Source organism: Oncorhynchus mykiss, chromosome 18 (genome assembly GCF_013265735.2).
Source record: "Oncorhynchus mykiss isolate Arlee chromosome 18, USDA_OmykA_1.1, whole genome shotgun sequence".
In the NCBI taxonomy this organism is placed as follows: domain Eukaryota; kingdom Metazoa; phylum Chordata; class Actinopteri; order Salmoniformes; family Salmonidae; genus Oncorhynchus; species Oncorhynchus mykiss.
In genome coordinates, this window is record NC_048582.1 from 14834368 (window position 1) to 14858721 (window position 24354).

At 44.2% G+C, this 24354-nt stretch overlaps 1 protein-coding gene across 1 annotated transcript; it reads left to right on the forward strand.

Annotated features, from left to right (window-relative positions):
• Positions 1 to 1026: 1026 nt before the first annotated feature.
• On the forward strand, positions 1027 to 8518 carry LOC110495453 (C-X-C chemokine receptor type 1). Its single transcript, XM_021570722.2, has 2 exons — positions 1027 to 1427; positions 7039 to 8518. The coding sequence occupies exons 1-2, from the start codon at positions 1421 to 1423 to the stop codon at positions 8109 to 8111; spliced, it is 1080 nt and encodes a 359-aa protein (XP_021426397.1). The 5' UTR covers positions 1027 to 1420; the 3' UTR covers positions 8112 to 8518.
• Positions 8519 to 24354: the final 15836 nt, after the last annotated feature.

The following is a 24354-nucleotide window of genomic DNA, read 5'->3' on the forward strand; positions in this document are numbered from 1 at the left end:
CCCCAGGTACTTGTTTAGGAAGTAGTTGAAATGTTTTGCGGTAAATACTTTGTTTGGCTATATCATGTAAGACCCAAGTGCAGACTGTGTGAAGTAACCATGTTTAATTTAACAACAGTGGCAGGCGAACGACAGGTTAAGGCAGGCAGGGGTCGATAATCATTAGTAGGAGCAAAGGTACAGGACGGCAGGCAGGCTCAGGGACAGGCAGAGTTCAGTAATCCAGAGAGGGGCAACGGTACAGGTCAGCAGGCAGGCTCAGGGTCAGGGACCGGCAGACTGATCAGGCAGGCTCAGGGACAGGCAGAGATCAGTAATCCAGAGAGGAGCAAAGGTACAGGTCAGCAGGCAGGCTCAGGGTCAGGGACCGGCAGACTGATCAGGCAGGGTCAGGGACAGGGAGACTGATCAGGCAGGCTCAGGCAGAGATCAGTAATCCAGAGAGGAGCAAAGGTACAGGTCAGCAGGCAGGCTCAGGCAGACTGGTCAGGCAGCAGGCTCGGAGTCAGGACAGGCAAGGGTCAAAACCAGGAGGGTGAGAAACTGGAAACCGCAGGCGCTTGAACAAACAAGACGAACTGGCACAGACAGACAGAAAACACAGGTATAAATATCCAGAGGATAAGTGGGGAAGATGGGCGACACCTGGAGGGGGTGGAGACAAGCACAAGGACAGCTGAAACAGATCAGAACATGTTAGGCCAAGCCGACTAGCTATGGATCATAGCCGGGGTTGTACTGGACTAGCGTGTGTGTAACTATTAGGCCCATTGGTGCTCATCTTAAAGTGGTACTCCAGTCTCCTTTTAATCTAATTTAACACCTGATTTACTTAAAAGACACACCTCAGATGGTCCAGGCATCCTCACGAGGATGGCATAACACATTCTCATCAGACCAACTCCTTGAATGCCCTACTCCTTGAAGTTTGCAGTTGTGCCTATAAAACACTATTGTACCATTTACTGTGTGCATTTGACTGTATAATACATGGGATATTGCTTTAAAAACAGTAAAAGTTAAAAAATCACTGTAGGATGTCTTTAAGTGAAGATGTCTCAACAAAGACAAGGGCATCAGAAGTTAAAGGCTAGTCTTTCTCTGTCTGTCTCTATCTTACCATATTATATTTAGTAATGTGCTCTCAGATCCACCAACAGCTGACAGAAAAAGAAACTGCCTAAAAAGTTCCAAACTGCTGTCAAACATTCTCTTTTTAACAATTCAATGAACAAGTGGAGTCTATGACTTTCATTTCTAATCATTGAGGAAGCAGAATTTGAGGCTGACAAATGACTCAAGTGCAGTGACACAACATTGTTCTCTTAATTAACAGGATATCTCCACACTTCCATCCCAGCTGTGATGTCTTTAAAACAGTGGCAACTCCCTCTTCATTATCATAGAACTGGATGCAAAGATGACAGGTGAGAACTTATATAGTTTGTAAATACTCATGAAATTCAGATGGATGGATGGATGGGTTTGGGTGGATGGATGGATGGATGGGTTTGGGTGGATGGATGGGATGTGTTTGGATGTATGGGTGGGTTTGGGTGGATAGAGGATGGGTGGATGGATGGGTGGGTGGATGAAGGGATTGTTTGGGTGGATGGATGGGTTTGGGTGGATGAAGGATGGGGTGGATGGATGGGTTTGAGTGGGTGGATGGATAGGTTTGGGTGGATGGATGAATGGGTTTGAGTGGGTGGGTGGGTGGATGGATGGGTGGGTGGATGGGTTTGGTAGATGAGGGATGGGTTTGATTGAATGGATGGATGGGTGAATGATGGATGAGTTTGGGTGGATGATGGATGGGTTTGGGTGGATGGATGGATGGATGGGTTTGGGTGGATGGATGGGTTTGGGTGGATATATGGATGAAGTGATGGGTTTGGATGGATGGGTTTGGGTGGATGGATGGGTTTGGGTGGATGGATGGATGGGTTTGGGTGGATGGATGGATGGATGGGTTTGGGTGGATGGATGGATGGGTGGATGGATGGGTTTGGGTGGATGGATGGGTTTGGGTGGATGGATGGGTTTGGGTGGTGAATGGATGAAGTGATGGGTTTGGATGGATGGGTTTGGGTGGATGGATGGGTTTGAGTGGATGGATAGGTTTGCGTGGATGGATGGAAGGGTGGATGGATGGATGGGTTTGAGTGGATGGATGGGTGGGTGGATAGGTTTGCGTGGATGGGTGGTTTTGGGTGGATAGGTTTGGTAGATGGCTGGATGGGTGCATGGATGGGTTTGGGTGGGTGGATGGGTGGATGGATTAATTAATGGTTAAGGGATTGATTTGGATGATGGATGGGTTTGGGTGGATGGATGGGTTTGGGTTGATCATGGAATGGTTTGGATGGATGAAGGGATAGATTTGGATAGATGGATGGGTTTGAGTGGGTGGATGGATAGGTTTGGGTGGAGATATGGATGGATGGATGGGGTGTGGTGGAAGGATGGATGAAGGGATAGGTTTTGATGGATGGGTTTCGGTGGATGAGGTTGGGTGGATGAATGGGGGAAGTGATGGGTTTGGATGGATGGGTTTGGGTGGATGAAGGGATGGGTTTGGGTGGATGGATGGATGGGTTTGGGTTGATCATGGATGGGTTTGGATCGATGAAGGGATAGGTTTGGATAGATAGATGGGTTTGAGTGTGTGGATGGATGGGTTTGGGTGGATTGATGGATGAGTTTGGGTGGATGGATGGGTTTGGGTGGATGGATGGATGGGTTTGGGTGGATGAATGGATGAAGTGATGGGTTTGGATGGATGGGTTTGGGTGGATGGATGGGTTTGAGTGGATGGATAGGTTTGCGTGGATGGATGGAAGGGTGGATGGGTGGATAGGTTTGGTAGATGGCTGGATGGGTGGATGGATGGGTTTGGGTGGGTGGATGGATGGATGGATTTGGATGATGGATAGGTGGATGGGATGAATTAATGGATAAAGGGCTGGATTTGGATGATGGATGGGTTTGGGTGGATAGATGGGTTTGGGTTGATCATGGATGGGTTCGGATGGATGTAGGGATAGGTTTGGATAGATGGATGGGTTTGAGTGGGTGGATGGATAGGTTTGGTTGGAGATATGGATGGATGGGGTGAGTGGAAGGATGGATGAAGGGATAGGTTTGGATGGATGGGTTTGGGTGGGTGGATGAAGGGATGGGTTTGGATAGATGGATGGGTTTCAGTGGGTGGATGGATAGGTTTGGGTGGAGATATTGATGGATGGATGGGTTGGGGTGGAAGGATTGATGAAGGGATAGGTTTGGATGGATGGGTTTGGATGGATGAATGGGTGAAGTGATGGGTTTGGATGGATGGGTTTGGTGGGTGGATGGATGGGTGGGTGGGTTTGGGTGGATGAAGGGAATGGTTTTGATGGATGGTTTGGGTGGATGGATGGGTTTGGATGGATGAAGGGATGGGTTTGGGTGAATGGATTGATGGGTGGATGGGTTTGGGTGGATGGATGGATGGATGGATGAGTTTGGGTGGATGATGGATGGGTGGGTGGATGGGTTTGGGTGGATGATGGATGGGTTTGAGTGGATGGATGGGTGGTAGGTTTGCGTGGATGGGTGGGTTTGGGTGGATGAATGGATTGGTGGATAGGTTTGGTAGATGGCTGGATGGGTGGGTGGGTTTGAATGGGCGGAGGGATGGGTTTGGGTGGATGGATGAATGAATGGATTTGGATGATGGATGGGTTTGAGTGTATGGATGGATGGGTTTGGATGGATGGATGGATGGGTGGGTGGATGGGTTTGGGTGGATGATGGATGGGTTTGAGTGGATGGATGGGTGGATAGGTTTGCTTGGATGGGTGGGTTTGGGTGGATGAATGGATTGGTGGATAGGTTTGGTAGATGGCTGGATGGGTGGGTGGGTTTGAATGGGTGGAGGGATGGGTTTGGGTGGATGGATGAATGAATGGATTTGGATGATGGATGGGTTTGAGTGTATGGATGGATGGGTTTGGGTGGATGGATGGGTTTGGGTGGATGGATGGGTTTGGGTGGATGAATGGATGAAGTGATGGGTTTGGATGGATGGGTTTGGGTGGATGGATGGATGGGTGGATGGATGGGTTTGGGTGGATGGATGGGTTTGGGTGGATGGATGGATGGGTTTGGGTGGTGAATGGATGAAGTGATGGGTTTGGATGGATGGGTTTGGGTGGATGGATGGGTTTGAGTGGATGGATAGGTTTGAGTGGATGGATGGAAGGGTGGATGGATGGATGGGTTTGAGTGGATGGATGGGTGGGTGGATAGGTTTGCGTGGATGGGTGGTTTTGGGTGGATAGGTTTGGTAGATGGCTGGATGGGTGCATGGATGGGTTTGGGTGGGTGGATGGGTGGATGGATTAATTAATGGTTAAGGGATTGATTTGGATGATGGATGGGTTTGGGTGGATGGATGGGTTTGGGTTGATCATGGATGGGTTTGGATGGATGAAGGGATAGATTTGGATAGATGGATGGGTTTGAGTGGGTGGATGGATAGGTTTGGGTGGAGATATGGATGGATGGATGGGGTGTGGTGGAAGGATGGATGAAGGGATAGGTTTTGATGGATGGGTTTCGGTGGATGAGGTTGGGTGGATGAATGGGTGAAGTGATGAGTTTGGATGGATGGGTTTGGGTGGATGAAGGGATGGGTTTGGGTGGATGAATGGATGGGTTTGGGTGGATGGATGGATGGGTTTGGATGGATGAAGGGATGGGTTTGGGTGAATGGATCGATGGGTGGATGGGTTTGGGTCGGTGGATGGATGGATGGGTGGGTTTGGGTGGATGAAGGAATGGGTTTGGATAGATGGATGGGTTTGAGTGGATGGATGGATAGGTTTGGGTGGAGATATGGATGGATGGATGGGTTGTGGTGGAAGGATGGATGAAGGGATAGGTTTTGATGGATGGGTTTTGGTGGATGAGGTTGGGTGGATGAATGGGTGAAGTGATGGGTTTGGATGGATGGGTTTGGGTGGATGAAGGGATGGGTTTGGGTGGATGAATGGATGGGTTTGGGTGGATGGATGGATGGGTTTGGATGGATGAAGGGATGGGTTTGGGTGAGCGGATCGATGGGTGGATGGGTTTGGGTGGGTGGATGGATGGATGGATGAGTTTGGGTGGATGATGGATGGGTTTGGGTGGATGGATGGATGAGTTTAGGCAGATGGATGGATGAGTTTGGATGGATGAGTTTAGGCGGATGGATGGATGAGTTTGGCTGGATGGGTTTGGGTGGATGAAGTGATGGGTTTGGATGGATGGATGGATGGATGAGTTTGGGTGGATGGATGGGTTTGGGTGGATGAATGGATGAAGGGATGGGTTTGGATGGATGGGTTTGGGTGGATAGATGGATGAAGGGATGGGTTTGGATGGAAGGGTTTGGGTGGATGGATGGGTTTGAGTGGATGGGTGGGTTTGGGTGGATGGATGGGTTTGGTAGATGGCTGGATGGGTTTGGATGGGTGGATTGATGGTTTGGGTGGGTCGATGGATGGGTTTGGGTGGGTGGATGGATGAATGAATGGATTTGGATGATGGATGGGTTTGGGTGCATGAAGGGACGGTTGGGTGGATTGATGGGTTTGGGTTGATCATGGATGGGTTTGGATGGATGAAGGGATAGGTTTGGATAGCTGGATGGGTTTGAGTGTGTGGATGGATAGGTTTGGGTGGATATATGGATGGATGGATGGGGTGGGTGGATGGATGGATGGATGGATAAAGGGATAGGTTTGGGTGGATGAGGTTGGGTAGATGAATGGGTGAAGTGATGGGTTTGGATGGTTGGATGGGTTTGGGTGGATGGGTTTGGGTGGATGAAGGGATGGGTTTGGGTGGATGGATGAAGGGATGGGTTTGGGTGGATGGATGGGTTTGGGTGGATGGGTTTGGGTGGATGAAGGGATGGGTTTGGGTGGATGGATGAAGGGATGGGTTTGGGTGGATGGATGGATGGGTTTGGATGGGCTTGAGTGGGTGGATATGTTTGGGTGAATGGGTGGATGTATGGATGGGTTTGGGTGGGTGGATGGATGGGTGGGTTTGGGTGGGTGGATGGGTTTGGGTGGGTGGATGGATGGGTGGGTGGGTTTGGGATGGGTGGATGGATGGATGGATTAGGGTGGGTGGCTGGATGGATGGGTTTGGGTGGCTGGATGGATGGGTTTGTATGGATGGAGGGGTTTGAGTGGGTGGATGGATAGGTTTTGGTGGATATATCGATGGATGGATGGGTTTGAGTAGGTGGATGGATAAAGGGATGGGTTTGGGTGGATGGATTTGGGTGGATGAATGGATGAAGTGATGGGTTTGGATGGATGGATGGGGTTGGGTGGGTGGATGAGTTTGGGTGGATGGATGGATGGATGGATGGGTTTGGGTGGATGTATGGATGGGTTTGGGTTTAGGTGGATGGGCTTGGGTGGATGAATGGACAAAGGGTTGGGTTTGGATGGATTGATGTTTTGGGTGGGTGGATGAGTTTGGGTGGATGGATGGATGGGTTTGGGTGGAGGAAGGGATGTGTTTGGATAGATGGATGGGCTTGAGTGGGTTGATGGATAGGTTTTGGTGGGTTTGGGTGGATGAATGGATTGGTAGGTTTGGGTGGGTGGGTTTGGGTTGGTGGATGGATAGGTTTGGGTGGGCGGGTGGATGGATGGGTTTGAGTGGGTGGATGGGTTTGGGTGGGTGGATGGATGGGTTTGGATGGGTGGATGGGTTTGGGTGGGTGGATGGATGGGTTTGGATGGGATGGATTTGGGTGGATGGATGGATGGATCAGTTTGGGTGGGTGGCTGGATGAATGGGTTTGGGTGGGTGGGTGGATGGATGGATGGATGGGTTTGGGTGGGTGGATGGAGGATGGGATGGATAGATCCATAGAAATAAATGTACTGTTGACTGTATAAGAAGCTTTAGATAGAATAACAGTATAAGACTAGGTGATCATATCATAAAAAGATTCCCTCTGACTACTGTTTTCCCCATCTCCAACAGAGGTCCTGGACTATGATTATAAATCAGACTATGACTATAAATCAGCCAATGACTCCTATTACTTCAACATCACCTCCTTTGACCTGAACTTTAACACATTGTCCTGTGCAGCTCAGCCCCTTTCTCCCGGTGCCGTCATATTCCTGTGTGTCCTTCACGTCGCCATCTTCCTATTGGCTGTTCCTGGTAACCTACTTGTGGGGCTCGTGATTGGCTTCAGTCAACAGTCCCTGACCCCATCCGACGTCTACCTGTTTCACCTGACTGTAGCTGACGGGCTGCTGGCTCTGACCCTGCCCTTCTGGGCTGCTAACACGCTCCACGGCTGGATCTTTGGTGACTTCCTGTGTAAGTTCCTCAGCCTGGTTATGGAGGCTAGCTTCTACACCAGCATCCTGTTCCTGGTGTGTATCAGTGTCGACCGCTACCTGGTGATCGTTCGCCCTGCCAAGTCCCGAAAGGGCCGCCGAAGGGCCTGCAGATGGTACGCCTGCACCTTCATCTGGACTCTGGGGGGCGCCCTCTCTCTCCCTGCCCTCTTCAACGACGCCTTCACGCCCCAGAGAGGTGGTCCGACGAGGTGTGCTGAGCACTTCGACGTCAGCAGCGCCACCCACTGGCGGCTCGCTACTCGCGGCCTACGCCACATCCTAGGGTTCCTGCTCCCACTAGTCATCATGGTGGCGTGCTACAGCATCACTGTGGCCCGGTTGCTGCAGACGCGCGGCTTCCAGAAGCACAGGGCCATGCGGGTCATCATTGCCGTGGTGTTCGCCTTCTTCCTGTGCTGGACGCCGTTACACATGACGGTGATGGCCGACACCCTGATGAGGGCCAAGTTGGTGCGCTTCGACTGTGCTGTGAGGAACAGGGTGGACCTGGCCCTCCAGGTCACCCACAGCCTGGCCCTGGTCCACAGCTTTGTTAACCCAGTGCTGTATGCCTTCGTGGGGGAGAAGTTCAGGGGGAACCTGGGTGCCCTGGTCAGGAAGTCACGAGGACCAGAGAGGGGGTCGTCGTCTCGATTTAGCAGGTCCACATCCCAGACCTCAGAAGGGAATGGACTGTTATGATTGATCTGACAGGTTGTCCCCACATTACTTTGAATCAGGGTTGGGGTCAATTCCATTTCAATTCCACTCAATTCAGGAAGCACTCTAAAATTCAAATTCCAATGCTTTTCAATGAGGACATTTTTTAAATCAAAATTTGGTTCACTTTCTGAACTGACTGGAATTGAAATGGAATTAATTCCAAACCTGCTTTGAATAATGTATAAGATTGTCCCTTTGTAACGTATTGTAACCTAACATTCCTTGCCTGACATTGAATATGTGCTGGCACTATCAGGCTGCAGACTCAGATCCTGTATGTATGTGATCTTTAATGTCCCTCCATATACTAATGCCCCTGGTGTCTGTACATGTATATAATGCCCTCTGTTGTCTGTTGTATTAGGTAATAAATACCCTGTACTGTTGTTGTTTGTCCAAAGCTGCTTGATAAGACACCAGACACATTTCCTCAAAGGGAATAATGACACAGTAAACTCAACTGTGATGTGACCAACTAGTTCCAAATCTTTCAACACTCAAGAGCTAAAACCCCCCCCCAGAAGTTACCTTCTAGTCAGGGGCCGGCAGATGTATTTTAGGTCTCAGGCAAGCTATCTCACCATACATGGTTCGAAAGGCTATAATTGGCTCCCTTCTAGTGTTTGGTATTAAGAAGGCCCTACAGCCGGTGTATTACCCATATGTTCTGTTATTACTAAATTACTATTACTCCCATTCACCAGCAGATGGCAGTCATTACATGGGTCTGAATGGGGATACCAGCTCTGACTGCACCATAGGCCTCCTGATTAGCTAGCTGGTGAAGAAAGCCATAATGAGGTCACTACTATTTGAAAGCTGCCCAGAGTATGTCACAGTTATGATATTGGACCTGTCTTCTGTTTGGATGATGTGGATAGGGAGTAGAGAGAGAGAAGAAAAATAATTTTCGTTGCATCGTTGTCACCCTCAGTGAGTCAGTGTGTTGAAGGAATAACCCAATGAAAAACGATGTTTTGGTATTTTTTTTCATTACTCCACTGTTGATACAGTCCCAAAATGTTTTGCATGTCACCAACCAAATTTTCAAGATACATATCTTGAGTCCAATATCTTGAAAACTTGACTGCTGACAGGAAAACATGTTGGGACTGTATCAACAGTAGACTAATGACAAAAAAGACAGCCAAGGAACTCTGTGCCCCCCTGTCCTCACTCCCTGTATCTCTCTCTACCTCACATACAATCTCTTCTGTATCTCTCTCTACCTCACCCAGTATCTCTCTCTACCTCACCCTTACACAATCTCTCTCTCCTGTATCTCTCTATACCTCACCCAGTATCTCTCTCTACCTCACCCTTACACAATCTCTCTCTCCTGTATCTCTCTCTACCTCACCCTTACACAATCTCTCTCTCCTGTATCTCTCTCTACCTCCCCCTTACACAATCTCTCTCTCCTGTATCTCTCTCTACCTCACCCTTACACAATCTCTCTCTCCTGTATCTCTCTATACCTCACCCCTTACACAATCTCTCTCTCCTGTATCTCTCTCTACCTCACACTTACACAATATCTTCTGTATCTCTCTCTACCTCACCCAGTGTCTCTCTCTACCTCACCCTTACACAATCTCTCTCTCCTGTATCTCTCTCTACCTCACCCTTACACAATCTCTTCTGTATCTCTCTCTACCTCACCCAGTATCTCTCTCTACCTCACCCTTACACAATCTGTCTCCTGTATTTCTCTCTACCACACCCTTACACAGCCTCTTCTGTATCTCTCTCTACCTCACCCAGTATCTCTCTCTCTACCTCACCCTTACACAATCTCTCTCTCCTGTATCTCTCTCTACCTCACCCTTACACAATCTCTCTCTCCTTTATCTCTCTCTACCTCACCCTTACACAATCTCTCTCTCCTGTATCTCTCTCTACCTCACCCTTACACAATCTCTTCTGTATCTCTCTCTACCTCACCCAGTATCTCTCTCTACCTCACCCAGTATCTCTCTCTACCTCACCCAGTATCTCTCTCTACCTCACCCTTACACAACCTATTCTGTATCTCTCTCTACCTCACCCAGTATCTCTCTCTACCTCACCCAGTATCTCTCTCTACCTCACCCTGTATCTCTCTCTACCTCACCCTTACACAATCTCTCTCTCTACCTCACCCTTACACAATCCCTCTCTCCTGTATCTCTCTCTACCTCACCCTTACACAATCTCTCTCTCCTGTATCTCTCTCTACCTCACCCTTACACAATCTCTCTCTCCTGTATCTCTCTCTCCTGTATCTCTTTATCATTGAATCCTCCCTCCTTTTATCGGTTTCTCTATCTCCTCATCCCTCTTCACATGACCTCCTCTCTCTTCATGTCACTCCTTCTCTTTCTCCTCATCACTCTTCACATAACCTCCTCTCTCTTCCTGTCTCTCCTTCTCTCCACATGACCTCCTCTCTCTTCCTGTCTCTCCTTCTCTTTCTCCTCATTCCTCTTCACATAACCTCCTCTCTCTTCCTGTCTCTCCTTCTCATCGCTCTTCACATGACCTCCTCTCTCTTCCTGTCTCTCCTTCTCTTTCTCCTCATCGCTCTTCACATGACCTCCTCTCTCTTCCTGTCTCTCCTTCTCTTTCTCCTCATCGCTCTTCACATAACCTCCTCTCTCTTCCTGTCTCTCCTTCTCTTTCTCCTCATCGCTCTTCACATGACCTCCTCTCTCTTCCTGTCTCTCCTTCTCTATCTCCTCATCCCCCTTCACATGACCTCTCTCTTCCTGTCTCTCCTTCTCTTTCTCCTCATCGCTCTTCACATGACCTCATCTCTCTTCCTGTCTCTCCTTCTCCTCATCGCTCTTCACATGACCTCTCTCTTCCTGTCTCTCCTTCTCTTTCTCCTCATCGCTCTTCACATGACCTCCTCTCTCTTCCTGTCTCTCCTTCTCTTTCTCCTCATCGCTCTTCACATAACCTCCTCTCTCTTCCTGTCTCTCCTTCTCTTTCTCCTCATCGCTCTTCACATGACCTCCTCTCTCTTCCCGTCTCTCCTTCTCTTTCTCCTCATCGCTCTTCACATAACCTCCTCTCTCTTCCTGTCTCTCCTTCTCTTTCTCCTCATCGCTCTTCACATGACCTCCTCTCTCTTCCTGTCTCTCCTTCTCTTTCTCCTCATCGCTCTTCACATGACCTCTCTCTTCCTGTCTCTCCTTCTCTTTCTCCTCATCGCTCTTCACATGACCTCCTCTCTCTTCCTGTCTCTCCTTCTCTTTCTCCTCATCGGTCTCCACATGACCTCCTCTCTCTTCCTGAAAGCAAAAGCTTTCTTGTCATCCTTTAAAAATAATCTGTATCTCTCATCCCTGTACAAGACTTCTAGTCCAACACTACAGGTTTGGAGCAGGTGGCCACAGTTTCGCTGTGTATTCCGGAGTATTCCACCTCTACCTCACACACAGTCCTGTAGCGGCCATTGTGTAATACATCCATGACAAATTCCTGGGCCTGACCCCTGACCAAAATAATTATCAGATAGGGGCCCCCTGGGAGAGGGATGATTCCCACTGACAGAGAGGTTCCTAACCCCAACACAACAATGCAGCACTCATCACCTACATGCTCCCCAAGGGCCTTAGAGATGCTCTGCCATTTCCTGGTTGCTAAAATCCTAATAGTTCACCTAATATATTTTCCATAGCCAAAACGATTTTTCAAGCTATTGTACAAAACTGAAATTAAAAGACACAAATAACAAAACTTAGGAATGGGAAGCATCGAAAGTAGCGCTTCTTAGATTTACTTTCAATGATAATGACAGATATTAAACTAACATTTCCATGTGAATTATGGTTGGGTTGCCCCAAAACGTACATATTGTAGCTTGAAGGGAGCTTTAGGGAGATGTTAAACTAACAGCCTGGAAGAATAGTCTGTTTCTGTGGCCATTTCACTTGGTTATGGCTGCAAAAGATGGAAAATGCAATTGAGCAGTGCCAAAATTGACTTAGAGACACGTTTTCAAGAGAAACTGTGGAACTAATTGGAAATTAGGCTATGATAAGATTTGTTGTCCATGACGCAAGCCGTATTCATTTTACACACACTCACAAACACACCTAAAAAAAAACAATGAACCCACCATGTTCTTTCCCAAGGTTCCAATGTCACGTTAGTCGTACGAAGGAGACCAAGGCGCAGCGTGGTATGCGTACATTCTTTATTATATTAAGAATGAACACTGAACAAACTAACCAAAATAACACGTGAAGTTATACAAATGACTGATGACAGGCAACTACACATAGACAAGAACCCACGAACACAAAAGGGAAAATGGCTACCTAAATATGATCCCCAATCAGAGACAATGATAAACAGCTGCCTCTGATTGGGAACCATCTCAGGCCACCATAGACATAAAAATGACCTAGACCTACAAAACCCCTAGACATACAAAACCCTAGAAAATACAAAAACTATCATATCCACCCTCGTCACACCCTGACCTAACCAAAATATAAAGAAAACAGAGATATCTCAGGTCAGAGCGTGACAGCCAAGGTCTTTGGTTGGCCTCAAGCATGTCATCAGCCCTGGACAGCCTGCTGACAGATCAAACACACTCCGGCCTCTAGGGCAGGATCATCAACTAGATTCAGCTTCGGGACAAATTTTTCTTGAGCGGATGGTCAGGGGGCCAGAACAAAATTACAAATAATTTGTGGACTGCAAATTGACCCAAACAGATATAATATTTGACTAAAACATAGTCACTATTATGAGTGGGAATACTTAGGAACAGATTTTAAAATGTAATCACCTTAGCAGAGTGCCAGATGTGTGTGTGTGTGTCCGCGTATGTGTGACATGCTCCCAGCACAACAGGCTGTCAGAAAAACATGAGTAAGGTGTGTGGCTGAACATGAGTAGATGTCTCTCTGGGTCTCTCTGTGTGTGTGTGTGTGTGGATAAACATGAGAAGGTGTGTGTGAGAGACACCCATTTCACACATGGTACTCTCTGCCAGCTGCTCCATATTCCTCTTCAACTAGCACAGATGCTTGTTCTCAGCTACTGTAGTCAACGTACAGTTTCATTATGAGTGATTATCACATTAAACATTAGAGCAAATAAACATGATATAAAAGTTGGTTCTTCTCTGTATGAGTGGTGTTCTGGCATTGAACCAGTCCCCCAGAGAGACTGACAGACATACTACTCCATAGCAACCTCATTATGAACCTGATCTTACTCCAGGGATTGGACAGACGTGTTTTATAGGCCTCATTCCAAACACTGTTATACCTTGGTGAGCAGAGCACAAGGAATAGCAGTGAGAGCGAGAGCGAGAGCGAGAGCGAGAATATGTGTGACTGTATGTGATGTAATGTTTTGATTCTGTTACTGGTCAGGCTTGACCAATGAGCTGCAAACATGAAAATTGTGGTTTTAAGCAGGAGCAGCAAGGGTCCTTCAGCCTATGTATAGGAGAAGGCTCGGTTCTCAACATCCTTAACTTCTCCCCCCCAGAGAGGCATTATCCAACCCTGCAACGTGATGAGGTCACTCTGATGCAACTGCAACCCCCTCCGCCGACCTGCAAAACATGGGTGGAATTCAATCAAACATGCACTGGGGATGAATCCCAAAGAAACAAACAAGTAGGGCATGTGTTATTACTGTGCAATTATAATTTGACCATGTTGTTTCTTAGTACATGCCAGGTAATTTCTGACGCCTAGAAAGTGCAGCTGATATTCCATGATAGGAAGCCAGAGTAGAGAACCGCAGTTCAAATAATATGGGAATATAAATAAACAAAATTAGAGGAAGTCTTTATTTAAGCACTTCCTTACCAACCTTGAACCAATCAGCTCGAGGAAGCCAGCAGAGTAGCTCAAACACACATGACGTAGGCATATTCTCACATACAGTACACACACACAAACACACCAGGGAATTAGGAAAGCTAAGGCTAGCTTTTTCAAACAGAAATTTGCATCCTGTAGTACAAACTCAAAAAAGTTCTGGTACATTGTAAAGTCCATGGAGAATAAGAGCACCTCCTCCCAGCTGCCCACTGCACTGAGGCTAGGAAACACTGTCACTACCAATAAATCCACTATAAATGAGAATTTCAATAAGCATTTAGCTGGACATGCTTTCCACCTCAAAGTGGATGGCCATGAATACTCCCAATGTCAATGTCTCAGCTGAGCCGCCATCACCTTTACCACCCATGATGTCTTGTCCATTCGTCAACCAGTATATCAGAAACATAAGAAGTTTAGAACAGATTTCTCCCCATGCTCACTCCACGTGGACTCCTCTCACACTCCTGGGAAAAACATGAGAGAAAAGCAGTTGATAGCTTAGATCGGATGCTGTACACTGGTTGCTGGCTCGGCTCATTTCTGTCAGTAGAAGTGGTGCGGACAGGGCCATATTGATCGCCTTTGTCACTCTTCTTCAGCCAGTTAGAGGGGGGTTTGAGGTACACACACTGTTCTGTCCAATTATCTCTTTCATGCATTTAGATACAGTCTGATGTCACTTTTCATGATAACCTCGAGAGGACAGATCAGAACAACAGTTTAGTTCAGTTCATTAACTATATGATAAATTATTACTTTTACCAATTATTCTTAATACAAATGTCTAAACATATGTCAAAGAGAATAACAACACATTCTATTGAAACTATTCTTTCCAATTGGCTTATACTCCCCATCACACTGTCAACTTCATCGCAGAACCACAGGATCAGGAAGTTAGACCTATAACCCATCGGGAATAGAACAGAACAAACACCACAACAATACACTTCTTCACATATCACTCCATACACTCCTCAAGGTGTGTGAACTTCAATCCAAAACATCATAGGACTGAATCCTCCCCGTTTTTAAGACATAACTCTCCACGAGAGTAATTTGTAAAAACAAACACTACTGGTCAAAAAATAAAACATTTCAAATTACAAAATCAAATTAAAATCACTTCTCTTAAGAACTCCATAAAGAAAATTGATTGTACCCATATGGTCATAGGAAATATAGACTTAAGGCAGCCTACCCTTAGTCAAAGGCAACGCCCTCATCTCCACATTTATCCAAATCACAAAGATGGCTAAGAACTATAAACGTCATCATAATTATCAATATTACAAATGACCTTGAAATCCATATTATAAAATGACCTTACATTCATTATCCAAATGGCTTTCCAATGAGGGTGATCAAACCACAATGGAAAGTCATGACAGAGGTCAGAGGTCATACAAACCCTTCAGAGAAGTGTTTCTTACTACATTAGACAAATGAATGAACAGCCAAACAGTTCATACGTGTTGTATCCCAGGTTTCCAGTACATTCCTTTATCAAAAGAATTCACACGTTTAATAAAAACTCAAAAATTAAACAAATTCCATGTGTGTGCGTGCCCCTTGACAACAGGAAAACTCACTAAACTCAAAAGAAATAGAACACACAAATCAAACATAGTATTTTAAAAACACCAACAAATAGTCATAACAAATGTGTTGTGTGTGGGTATTTGCAAACCTTAAGGTAAAAACAAACCAAAACTTGCCAGGCCTTATTTATTTGGTAGGTTACGGCCTCAATCTCACTCACTCTCCCCAAGATTATAGCCCCAGGAAACATTTCACAGAGAGACAACGAAACCCCCATTTTCCTAGAAAAAACACAAAACACTTTGTTAGCATTCATTATACCACACCGATTCAGCAACCCAAAAGTTTCAACTACAAACAAAACCTGATAATAATGATAAATCCACTGTACTGCCTCAAATCATTAATCAATGGTTTTAAATCTACCTCAATGTTTATGTAAGCTTAATATAGCATTCGCTACCCTTAGATACAATTATCCTGGTATTGTTACTAGACCAATGTCCAACAAATATGTGATAGCCGTTTTTCCTTAGATTGTTCCTGTTACCCCTCTAAATGTAACATTTCTTCTGTCGCAATTTTAGTACATTTCTCAGCGTAAGGAATGAGTGATATTTAATCCCAGGCATTTAATAAAAAGTTGTTTGAGACGTGTTCCCCTACGTCTCCCGTAACATACATACTGTAGGTGACTTCCATCAGTCCCGGAAGAAAGAACCCTACTCAAAACAGATTAATACAGTGTTTAATTAAGTGAAAATGACACCTAAAATAAACAATAAACAAACCCCTTTCCAGCAATCTTATCATTTCAACCTGTTGCATAAAGTTAGTAAAAACAAACCTGTTGTTTATCAAATCTAAAACCTTTAAAAAGGTTAGTGCTGTCTCATCAGTGTAACAGTCAAAACTAACTTTTTACACTCTAAGCTACAATGTTGGCATGCCCCAAAGGTCAATACTGTTCAGCTGGTACATTAATGATCTTCCTTCTGTCTGTACAGGGTCTGAAGTTCCAATGTATGCTGATGATACAGTGATATATGCATGCAAATAGCAAACAAGCTACACAAGAACCCACTACTGGAATGGTTCAGGTGACAAAGTTGCTCAGGGACTCATGCTTGCATCTAAATGCAAAAAAAAAAAACAGTCTGCATGTTCCTCACAAAGAGGACAACTGATGCCACTGAGACAGATGTCTATGTGTCAGAGGAAAAGCTCCAGGTGGTATCTGATTTTAAGGACCTTGGCATCATACTTGATTCCATCCACTCTTTTAAAAAGCAAATGAAAACAGTAACTCAAATAACCAAATTCAACCTAGCAAATTTCCAAAACATATGAAATTGTTTGACTACAGAGGTAACAAAACTGTACTTCAAATCTGATAGTCCCCCACTTAACATATTACTTGACTAGTTGGGCCCAAGCTTGCTTTACAACATTAAAACCCATTCAGTCTGTCTGCAAACAGGCTCTCAAAGTGCTTGATAGGAAGCCCAATAGCCCTCATCACTGTTACAGAAAGCATAAGCTCCCGAATTGGAAAAATCTTGTGCAATACACTGACGCCGGTCTTGTATTCAAGATTCTAAATGGCCTGGCTCCCCCTCCACTCAGTACTTTTGTTCAACAGAAAACACAAACCTTATGGCAGCAGATCCACAAGGTGTCACGGTTTTCTAGGTGAGAAGGAGAGTCGGACCAAAATGCAGCGTGTCGATTGCGATTCATGTTTAATGAAAAAAACACACTAAACACAAACACTACAAAACAATAAACGTAACGAAAACCGAAACAGCCTATACTTGTGTGCATACACACAGAACAAGGACATCAAGACACTAAGGACAATCACCCACAAAACCCAACACCAAACAGGCTACCTAAATATGGTTCCCAATCAGAGACAATGACGAACACCTGCCTCTGATTGAGAACCATATCAGGCCAAACATAGAACTAGACAAACTAGACATGAAACATAGAATGCCCACTCAGCTCACACCCTGACCAACCAAAACATAGAAATATACAAAGTAAACTATGGTCAGGGTGTGACACAAGGTCTGCCATGAGAGGTGACTGTATAGTCACCCCTTGAGGAAAAGCCCCTTTAGTAAATCTGCTTCCTCTGTGAGAGCTTCCCATGTCTGCAATACCCTGCCATTAGAAACACACAACTGTGATTAATGTGCACTGTCCCTGCAAAAATAAAATCAAACTCAAACTGCAATCCACTTTAATGACCGGACATTGTTCCACGTAATGGAAACAGATTATAATGTTAGAATACATTAACTTCCTGCTCAAATTCACTGGTGTTACCTAAACAATAAAACCAAGAAACAATAATCAGAAACTATCACAAAACGTTTACGATTCAACTATTCAGACCTGAATCCCATACAGCCAAATATAGCCCAGCGAGCACAACCCAACTCACATATTCTTACCAGTAGGCAAAAATATAACCCATACTCAAACAACGTTCTGCCGTACCTCTATCGTAAGATTAAAAACAAACTTTACAACTTTCTCTTCTCTTTCGGCTTTACATTTATGAAATGTCCAAGAGTTTAGTAAATCAGTAAATCCTTAAGAATAAAAAACATATTTCGGTGGGCACAACTCTATCGCAATTACCTATACGCTGTTATTAGGAATCATTAGATTTAGGTAACTGTCTCCTCTTTGATTCAGTTATTTAAATACGACTCCATTCTCGATATGTTATTCCAGCAGACCATTTAGACAACAGACAACGTATTACCTCGAAATCGGCTCGCTATTTATGTTTGAATTTGAACTAAGCAAGCTACTAAAATGTTCAGTTTATATCTTAAAATTTCTTAGGGCTGCAATCCCGTTAACGGGATGATATGACAACAGCCAGTGAAAGTGCAGGGCTCCAAATTCAAAACAACAGAAATCTCGTAATTAAAATTCCTCAAACATACATGTATCTTACACCGTTTTAAAGGTAATCTTGTTGTTAATCCCACCCAAGTGTCCGATTTCAAATACAGTGCCTTGCGAAAGTATTCAGCCCCCTTGAACTTTGCGACCTTTTGCCACATTTCAGGCTTCAAACATAAAGATATAAAACTGTATTTTTTTGTGAAGAATCAACAACAAGTGGGACACAAGCATGAAGTGGAACGACATTTATTGGATATTTCAAACTTTTTTAACAAATCAAAAACTGAAAAATTGGGCGTCACAAAAAGCACAAAGACATAAAATGAATCACTAACCTTTGATGATCTTCATCAGATGACACTCATAGGACTTCATGTTACACAATACATGTATGTTTTGTTTGATAAAGTTCATATTTATATAAAAAAATCAGAGTTTACATTGGAGCGTTATGTTCACTAGTTCCAAAAACATCCAGTGATTTTGCATAACCACATCGATTCAACAGAAATACTCATCATAAATGTAGATGATAATACAAGTTATACACATGGAATTATAGATATACCTCTCCTTAATGCAACCACTGTGTCAGATTTCAAAAAAACTTTACGGAAAAAGCAAACCATGCAATAATCTGAGACGGCGCTCAGAAAATTAATCAAATTGTCCGCCATGTTGGAGTCAACAGAAACCAGAAATGACATGATAATCTGAATGCACTCCCAGGAATCACAGTTCCACAATAAATGCTTGATTTGTTCGAAAATGTCCATTATTTATGTCCAAGTAGCTGCTTTTGTTAGCGTTAGGAACACATATCCAAACGCCCGTGGGTTTGGACAAAAACTTTATATACAAAAAAGTTATATTACAGGTCGAAGAAACATTTCAAACTAAGTATAGAATCAATCATTAGGATGTTTTTATCATAAATCTTCAATAAAGTTCAAATCGGAGAATATCTTTGTGTCTACAGAAGCAACGAAACACAAGTCGATATCATGTGGAATGCGCATGACCAGGAAATGTCTCTCTGCCAGTTAGATGACTCATTCAGCTCTTATTCATTCCCACATCACAGCAGAAGCCTCATTCAATTTTCTAAACACGGTTGATATTTAGTGGAAGCCCTAGGATGTGCAACTTCATTCATATCCCAATGTGAATTCAATAGGGCCTGGGTTGAAAATATACCAACCTCAGATTTCTCACTTCCTGTTTGGATTTCTTCTCAGGTTTTTGCCTGCCATATGAGTTCTGTTATACTCACAGATATCATTCAAACCGTTTTAGAAACTTCAGAGTGTTTTCTATCCAATACTAATATGCATATATTAGCAACAGACTGAGGAGCAGGCCGTTTACTCTGGGCACCTTTCATCCAAGCTACGCAACACTGCCCCTGCAGCCATAAGAAGTTTACAAACACTGGCGGTCATATCTTTCCAGGCAAAACATACCAATAGTTGAATTACAATCAGAAACCCAGATATTAGTCAATACCATATACCCAATGCTATTGAAATGACGAAGAAACCCCGCAAATAACCCAATTTAGAAATGTCTGTAGTCGTAAAATCAAGCACATAATAATGACAAAATTCCCAGATAATGGCCCTAATTAAAGTTCCAAGCGTTTCTCTGGCGATCATTCTCACATGCCAAATGAATAGATTAGCAGTCAAAGCTTTAAATCGACATTCATTGACTAGGAAACAGAATTTGCGCTTTTTAATAAAACTAGATTGTGTTTTCTCATGCAACGTATTTCAATTACTTCACTACATCACATTAATCACGCAATGATAAATAGTTTGATGGATACCCTTTGTATGGAGGCTTTGTATGACAAATTACGTCGAGATTCCTTCTTAATTGACTCTAACTTCCCATACTGGGAAGAAAAAAATAAAACACATTTACAGGCCTTAAGCGCAGTTTTATTTCAAATGTAGTACCCAGACGGAGAAAATCCAATAAGCGTTTTATAGTTACATCATTAGGGTAAGTTAAACAAAAGTGGACACACTCCAATCAGTTTCTAGAGCACAATTTCCCAGACTTTGTAGACAGTTTAATAGTGCTTAAACCTCATCTTTATCAAATTATCCATTAGATACCAACTCAACACCTACGTACACATGGGTGGTTTAAATTGTATCTAATTATATTCCCAGCATTACTTTATCAAATCTCTAGTAATCGATTATACACACATACAAGTTATCATATTTTCAAATACGCACAGAACCCATATAAAACTTAAGAAATTCTTAGGGACTCACAACAACCATTCAATTTTCTTTTTCAAGGACTCTCCAAACATACTTATAGCAAAACCAATTTTTTAAACTTTTGTTTACCGGATAATGGCCATTGGATCCTCAACGGTTCACTAACCTCCAAAAGACCTAGGCGTAATCAAGCCTCTCAGGAACTATAGACCTCCCGCTGCAGGATGTCTTGCTCCCAGACAGATTAAACAACTTCTTTGCCCGCTTTGAGGACAATACAGTGCCACTGACACGGCCCGCTACCAAAACCTGGGGACTCTTTCACTGCAGCCGATGTGAGTAAAACATTTAAACGTGTTAACCCTCGCAAGGCCCAGATGGCATCCCCAGCCGCGTCCTCAGAGCATGCGCAGACCAGCTGGCTGGTGTGTTTACGGACATATTCAATCAAACATGCTTCAAGAGGGCCCCCATTGTTCCTGTTCCCAAGAAAGCTAAGGTAACTGAGCTAAAGAACCACCGCCCCACCCCGTAGCACTCACTTCCGTCATCATGAAGTGCTTTGAGAGACTAGTCAAGGATCATATCACCTCCACCCTACCTGACACCCTAGACCCACTCCAATTTGCTTACCGCCCCAATAGGTCCACAGACGACGCAATCGCAACCACACTGCACACTGCACTAACCCATCTGGACAAGAGGAATACCTATGTGAGAATGCTGTTCATCGACTACAGCTCAGCATTTAACACCATAGTACCCTCCAAACTCGTCATCAAGCTCGAGACCCTGGGTTTCGACCCCGCCCTGTGCAACTGGGTACTGGACTTCCTGACGGGCCGCCTCCAGGTGGTGAGGGTAGGTAACAACATCTCCACCCCGCTGATCCTTAACACTGGAGCCCCACAAGGGTGCGTTCTGAGCCCTCTCCTGTACTCCCTGTTCACCCACGACTGCATGGCCATGCACGCCTTCAACTCAATCATCAAGTATGCAGACGACACTACAGTTGTATGCTTGATTACCAAAAACGACAAGACGGCCTACAGGGAGGAGGTGAGGGCCCTCGGAGTGTGGTGTCAGGAAAATAACCTCACACTCAACGTCAACAAAACAAAGGAGATTATCGTGGACTTCAGGAAACAGCAGAGGGAGCACCCCCCTATCCACATCGACGGGACAGTAGTGGAAAGTTTTAAGTTCCTCGGCGTGCACATCACGGACAAACTGAATGGGTCCACCCACAAAGACAGCGTGGTGAAGAAGGCGCAGCAGCGCCTCTTCAACCTCAGGAGGCTGAAGAAATTTGGCTTGTTTCCAAAAGCACTCACAAACTTTTACAGATGCACAATCAAGAGCATCCTGTCTGGCTGTATCACCGCCTGGTACGGCACCTGCTCTGCCCACAACTGTAATGCTCTCCAGAAGGTAGTGAGGTCTGCACAACGCATCACGGGGGCCAAACTACCTGCCCTCCAGGACACCTACACCACCCGATGTCACAGGAAGGCCGCAAAGTAGCAAAGTAGATTGGTCACGAAAGTCAGAAAAGCAATCAAATTAATTGCTTACCTTTGATGATCTTCGGATGTTTGCACTCACGAGACTCCCAGTTACACAACAAATGTTTGTTTTGTTCCATAAAGATTATTTTTATACCCAAAAACCTCTGGTTGCCGCATTTTGTTCAGTAATCCACAGGCTCGTGCAGGTCACGACGGTAGACAAAATTTCCAAATAGTATCTGTAAAGTACGTAGAAACGTCAAACGTTTTTTACAATCAATCCAGGTTGTTTTTACAATAAATAATCGATAATATTTCAACCGGACTGTAGCTTCTTCAATAGAAGAGAGAGAGAAAAGGTCTGCTCCAAGCTGCTCGTGTGACAGGTTAAAGGAAATATTCATAGCCTGTTATACATTAAAAAGTATTAGTAAGTTCATAGTATGTCAGGATCTTAAAACATCTAAGGTTAAAAAGATCATGCATTCAGTATTAGTTGATAGAGATTGATAACATTCATATAATTGTGTTAAAGTTAAAATCCGTGAAGCGTACAAAGGGTACGAATTGTGAGAGGAATGTGTAACCGTTATATTGTATACTTTATTTTGTGGTGCCTAATGGAAGGGTAAAAATTTTAATCTGTGATCTACCAAATGCTCTTAATCTATGAGCCTTAAATCGATTGCTCTGGTCTCCACTCAAGTTCCCGGGGAAATCGCGGTCTTTTCTCATTGCACTAAAAGTTATTATTGAGAAAACAAGACCGTATCACTCTCGTGATTATTTCTCCACTTTTTCAGAGGCGTAACACTCGCGCATGCAAAACTCTGGGGGGACACAGCTATCCACTGACACGATGTGATCATTCTTGCTCATTTTTCAGAATAAAAGCCTGAAACGATGTCTAAAGACTGTTCACACCATGTGGAAGCCACAGGGAAAGGAATCTGGTTGATATCCCTTTAAATGGAGGGAAGGCATGCAATGGAACAGGGAGGTTTCAGAAAAACAGCACTTCCTGGTTGGATTTTCCTCAGGTTATCGCCTGCAATATCAGTTATGTTATACTCACAGACAATATTTAGACAGTTTTGGAAACTTTAGAGTGTTTTCTATCCTAATCTGACAATTATATGCATATTCTAGCTTCTGGGCCTGTTTGGGTACGTTTTTCATTCAAACATCAAAATACTTCCCCCTAGTCTCAAGAGGTTTTAAACAGTCACCACTAACATTGAGTGGCTGCTACCAACATACTGACTCAACTCCAGCCACTTTAATAATGGAAAAATTGATGTAAAAAAATGTATCAGTAGCCACTTTAAACAATGCCACTTAATATAATGTTTACATACCCTACATTACTCATCTCATATGTATATACTGTACTCTATATCATCTACAGCATCTTGCCATCTTTATGCATGAGAGCATCATGTACTCAACACCATCTATTGCATCTTGCCTATGCCATTCTGTACCATCAATCATTATGTACATATTCTTCATCCCTTTACAATGTGTGTGTATAAGGTAGTTGTGAAATTGTTAGGTTAGATTACTCGTTGATTATTACTGCATTGTCGGAACTAGAAGCACAAGCATTTCTCTACACTCGCATTAACATCTGCTAACCATGTGTACAGTGGGGCAAAAAAGTATTTAGTCAGCCACCAATTGTGCAAGTTCTCCCACTTAAAAATATGATAATTGTAATTTGTAATTTAACTTTGTAACTGTAATTTTCATCATATGTACACTTCAACTATGACAGACAAAATGAGAAAAAAAAATCCAGAAAATCACATTGTAGGATTTTTTATGAATTTATTTGCAAATTAAGTTGGAAAATAAGTATCTGGCCCCGCAGCCTTGTGTATGTAGACCTGTTTAAAGGTCTTACTCACGTTGGCTACAGAGAGCATGATCACATGATCACAAAGTTGCCCGGAACAGCTGATGCTCTCATACATCGGTGTATGCTAGCTAACACACTTATTTACAGCAATCATATGCCAAAGCACATCCCAGAAGGCACCTCAATCCCTAAAATGTACCATATACCCACACATGTATAAATCAGTGACGTACAGCAAACTTGTACACATTGTAAAATAGAAAACAATATTCAGAACGTGACCTACATATCCATGTCATCCATGTC